Genomic DNA, 5,291 nt, shown 5'->3' on the forward strand with positions numbered 1-5,291 from the left:
GCTGGCTATTCATCCAATCATCACGCATCGTCCCTGACAACCATATCTGACAGCTGTCAGAAACTCATCATACATCTCCTTCCCTTTCTCTGTGAGTCCTGCTGATGATAGCCAATCAGCTAAAACCAAACTCAGTAGGGATCTGATTAATTAAGGAATTGTGTAATGTGTAGCCATGGTACATTCTCTCTCTCCCCATCGCTCTCTCTCATGCTGGGCCTATCGTGTTACACATCTCTCTCTCTCATGCTGGGCCTATGGTGTTATACATCTCTCTCTCATGCTGGGCCTACGGTGTTACACATCTCTCTCTCATGCTGGGTCTACGGTGTTACACATCTCTCTCTCATGCTGGGCCTATGGTGTTACACATCTCTCTCTCATGCTGGGCCTATGGTGTTATACATCTCAAAAGCTTCCTTCCACTGCTGAGGTAGCTGCTCCTCACACACGCTTCATCAAACCACACACACACACACACACACACACACACACACACACACACACACACACACACACACACACACACACACACACACACACACACACACACACACACACACACACACACACACACACACACACACACACACACACACACACACACACACACACACACACACACACATAGAGAGAGAGAGAAATATAACAATGATCCATTTTGCCACGTACCTATCTATCATCCATCTGAACTAATTATGTTGTAGTGTCACTGTGAAAGCCCATCACGATCTCAGTCTCATTTGGGGTTTATTTACACGTCAATAACACACGTCACCGGAACGGTTGGTTTGTCCCTAGACAACCCTTTCACATATCGGTTGTGATACTTCAATATCACGTTACCAATTATCCTGGGTTTTAAGTCTTTATGCTTAAGACTGCCAATGTTATAATGATAGTACAATCAATTTGGGCAGTGTGTGTGTGTGCCTGGGTGTGTGTGTGTGCCTGGGTGTGTGTGTGTGTGTGTGCCTGGGTGTGTGTGTGTGTGCCTGGGTGTGTGTGTGTGTGCATGGGTGTGTGTGTGTGCCTGGGTGTGTGTGTGTTTTTGTGTGCCTGGGAGTGTGTGTTTGTGTCTGGGCATGGGGAGACGGCTGTAGCATAGCAGTTAAGAGCAAGTAACTGAAATGTCGCCGATTTGAATCCCCGAGCCGACTAGGTGTAAAAAACAAAAATCTGTCGTTGTGCCCTTGAGCAAAGCACTTAAACCTAATTGTCGCTCTGGATTAGAGTGTCTGGTAAAAATGTGCCAGGCTTGTCACGGGCTGCTACAGTGATAGACATTTTTCCCGAAGGATGAGTCCGTGCCACGCTCTATCGCCTCTGCTACGATCAGAGCAACATCTATGTGTTTAGATCAGAGGTCATCTGAACCTAATCACAGCCACGTGCCTTCTCCTGGGAGGGTAATTTCATCTTCTGGAGCCGTGAAGACTTTTGGCATTGGGTGTAGTTGAATGTATTATGTTACATAGTTCTGAAATGAAACCACCACTCTGCTCTACCGGTGAACCCTTGGAGTCATGAGTTCATCGTCATCTTTCATCCTCTTTTGTTTTCTGGTTTTCGTCGAGAAGGGGAAGAATATCAACGCTACACTCTGACTTTCTCTTCTCCGTGTCTCCAGTGACCTTACGTAACAGTTTGGCATTGCTACTGCCCTTTCACGTATACGAAAGAACGCCGGCAATGAGAAATCTCCCTGATGTGTCTGCCAAAAACAGAGACGGATCGCACTGAGTCGTAACTAACAGATACAACAGCATCATAATTGATTTCCAAGGCCTATGAGGATATGAGTCGCTGTTGAGCTGTTTTTTAAGTAGCATCCCTGGTACTATTTTGTTCTGTTGGAGAGACTGAATTAGCAGTGTGTTGTCTGTGAGAAGGGCTCAGTCGAAGGATGATATGAATACTGATGACTTTACACAGGAGGCAGAATACCATCAGGAGGCAGGTAACCATCAGGAGGCAGGTAACCATCAGGAGGCAGTTTACCATCAGGAGGCAGTTTACCATCAGGAGGCAGGGCACCATCAGGAGGCAGGTCACCATCAGGAGGCAGTTTACCATCAGGAGGCAGAATACCATCAGGAGGCAGGTAACCATCAGGAGGCAGGTAACGATCAGGAGGCAGTTTACCATCAGGAGGCAGGGCACCATCAGGAGGCAGGTAACCATCAGGAGGCAGGTAACCATCAGGAGGCAGTTTACCATCAGGAGGCAGTTTACCATCAGGAGGCAGGTAACCATCAGGAGGCAGGTCACCATCAGGAGGCAGTTTACCATCAGGAGGCAGGTAACCATCAGGAGGCAGGTCACCATCAGGAGGCAAGTAACCATCAGGAGGCAGTTTACCATCATGAGGCAAGTAACCATCAGGAGGCAGTTTACCATCAGGAGGCAGGGCACCATCAGGAGGAAGGTAACCATCATGAGGCAGGTAACCATCAGGAGGCAGGTCACCATCAGGAGGCAGGTCACCATCAGGAGGCAGGTCACCATCAGGAGGCAGGTCACCATCAGGAGGCAGGTTAGCATCAGGAGGCAGGTAACCATCAGGAGGCAGGTCACCATCAGGAGGCAGGTCACCATCAGGAGGCAGGTTAGCATCAGGAGGCAGGTAACCATCAGGAGGCAGGTCACCATCAGGAGGCAGGTCACCATCAGGAGGCAAGTAACCATCAGGAGGCAGTTTACCATCATGAGGCAAGTAACCATCAGGAGGCAGTTTACCATCAGGAGGCAGGTCACCATCAGGAGGCAGGTCACCATCAGGAGGCAGGTCACCATCAGAAGGCAGGTCACCATCAGGAGGAAGGTTAGCATCAGGAGGCAGGTCACCATCAGGAGGAAGGTTACCATCAGGAGGCAGGTCACCATCAGGAGGCAGGTTAGCATCAGGAGGCAGGTTACCATCAGGAGGCAGGTTACCATCAGAAGGCAGGTCACCATCAGAAGGCAGGTCACCATCAGGAGGAAGGTCACCATCAGGAGGCAGGGAACCATCAGGAGGCAGTGTATATTCATTCATATACACCAGATTTATTAACAATAATGTGCTTTTTTCTGGTTTAATGCGTATTGGCGCCTACTACGATGATGATGATGATGATGATGATGATGATGATGATGATGATGATGATGATGATGATGATGATGATGATGAATATGATCATTATGACGACTCTTTGCTCTCCAGCAAACTGAGTACAACCTAACGGCCCCCAAATGAACCCACAACATCTCCCACTTCACCCCTCAAAACACATACCATTAACAAGTGATGGGTAAAAACCTTCCTGTTAGGCTTTCAAAGGGGGGACAAGAGTCCTCAGATGCTTTAAAGCTTTTATTTCCCTCCCCATCATTAGATATGTTCATAATGTACTCTTGTTCACATATTTACTTATTCATGGGGCTACATAATTTTAATGAGCCTTATATGTTTCTCTCACCCCCCTCAGAGAGAGAGAGAGAGACTCAGCTGCATGTGAGCGCTCACATTTTTCAATATTTTTTTACAGAAGGATAGATTTGGAGTTAGATAAACTTGGATTTTCCGGCAGGTACATATGCAGGATGCTACCCTCCACAGCATGGCCTTCGTATCCAGATCAAAACTCCAAACCTACAAACTAATTTTCACCAGAATTAAACGGAGAGATTACTGCTTCGATGGCTTCCTTTTCCCAAGCTATATGGAGAGTGCTCTAGCAGAGACCTGAGGACACCATCCAACCTGGAACTGAGTGACTAGTGTTTGGTCTGATGCTGTTTTGAAAGCCAAGAAGAAAAAGAAAAAAGAAAAAAGAAAAAAGAAAAAGAGACTACATTACAATGATATATTTTACTTTATGGGGACTGAAGTCTGAGTTAAGGCTCCCAGGCTTGCAAGGACAGACCAGATACAAATTAAATTAGCATTAAGGTGTGAAGTAAAAGATGTCCAGGCCTTTGGGCACAATAAGTGTCAGGAGTCTTTGAAGCATCCTCTGAAGCCCCCTCCTGCTGTTCAAAGAAAATTCACTGACATTTTCTGCAAGAAATCTTCCTCCAGAAATTAAAGCTTCTCCCAAGTGGGTGTGAAACCAACTCCCGTTGCCTGCTGCACTGCTGCTTGGATTCCACCTGGCGATCTGTTTACCGTCTACCCTGGCTTGTCTCCCCTGTCTGGTACAGATACCCCCACCACACTCCCCTCTCTCCCGAGCTTTCACTCGCCTCCAGAATACAAGCACTGTTGGGGCGAGCGAGTCTGAACTTACAATGGCTAGCCCCAAGTTGTAAGATATTAAAAAATGTTCTTGTGCGTTTTGCTATTTTGCTATTTGCCTCATGACTCCTGCATACTTTGTTGACTACAAACGTTCTTTACCCAAACGTGGGACAGACTATGTTTGTTCCCAATCTCGGGACTCTGACTCTCTATTGGTTACACAGACTTTTGGCCTCACATCCTATTTTAACCACCTCTCGCTGACTTTGTATTCATGTTACCTGACGAAATTGCTGTATAATATGATCTTGTTGCCATCTGATGCACATTCAGATGTCATAAATCAGCACTGCAGAGCTCTCCCTGTCCTCTGCCGTGCCCTGATTGTATTACTGTTGATGATATCTGGAAATGTGCATGTACACCCTGGCACATCTACTTTTTATAACCCCAATTCTGACTTGTGCGCTGATATCTGCTTCACTGATTTCTGCTCTCGTAAAAGCCTGGGTTTTCTGCACGTTAACACTAGAAGCTTATTATCTAAAATGGATCAATTGAAAGTGTGGGTTCACAGCTCCAATCCAGATGTGTTGGTCATTACTGAGACGTAGAGACGAAGAGTGTTTTGAATACTGATGTTAACCTTTCTGGTTATAACCTTTTTCAGCAAGACAGATCTTCCGAAGGTGGGGGAGTGACAATCTTTACCAAGGAACACCTTCAGTGCTCGGTTGTCTCCACCAAGTCTGTCCCCGAACAATTTGATTTGCTGGTTTTAAACATTAAACTTTCAAAAAGCTCTTCGTTGACTGATGCTGGGTGCTATCGTCTTCCATCAGCAACGGACTGTACCCTACCTGCCCTAAGCTCTCTCCTGGCCTCTGACACTAAGTCTGAATTTGTCCTTTTAGGTGACCTAAACTGGGACATGCTTTAACCACCTGACCAAGTCCTAAAGCCATGGGACTCCCTAAATCTTTCTCAGATTTTTACCAATCCCACAAGGTATGACTCCAAACACCCAGAAATTGCTACTCTCCTCGATGTTATCCTCACAAATAATCCT

The 5,291-nt window shown here is 46.5% G+C and overlaps 1 protein-coding gene across 1 annotated transcript; it reads right to left on the reverse strand.

The window, feature by feature from the left end:
- Positions 1–1,927: 1,927 nt before the first annotated feature.
- LOC139547280 (uncharacterized) lies at positions 1,928–3,037 on the reverse strand. Its single transcript, XM_071356336.1, has one exon. It carries the CDS (start codon positions 3,035–3,037, stop codon positions 1,928–1,930), a length of 1,110 nt encoding a protein of 369 aa, XP_071212437.1.
- Positions 3,038–5,291: the final 2,254 nt, after the last annotated feature.

The sequence above is a fragment of the Salvelinus alpinus genome, chromosome 20 (genome assembly GCF_045679555.1).
Source record: "Salvelinus alpinus chromosome 20, SLU_Salpinus.1, whole genome shotgun sequence".
In the NCBI taxonomy this organism is placed as follows: Eukaryota; Metazoa; Chordata; class Actinopteri; order Salmoniformes; family Salmonidae; genus Salvelinus; species Salvelinus alpinus.

What these genes read in the sequence shown, in the direction of transcription:
- LOC139547280 (XM_071356336.1), bottom strand. Translation starts at nt 3,037, where the DNA reads ATGAATGAATATACACTGCCTCCTGATGGTTCCCTGCCTCCTGATGGT.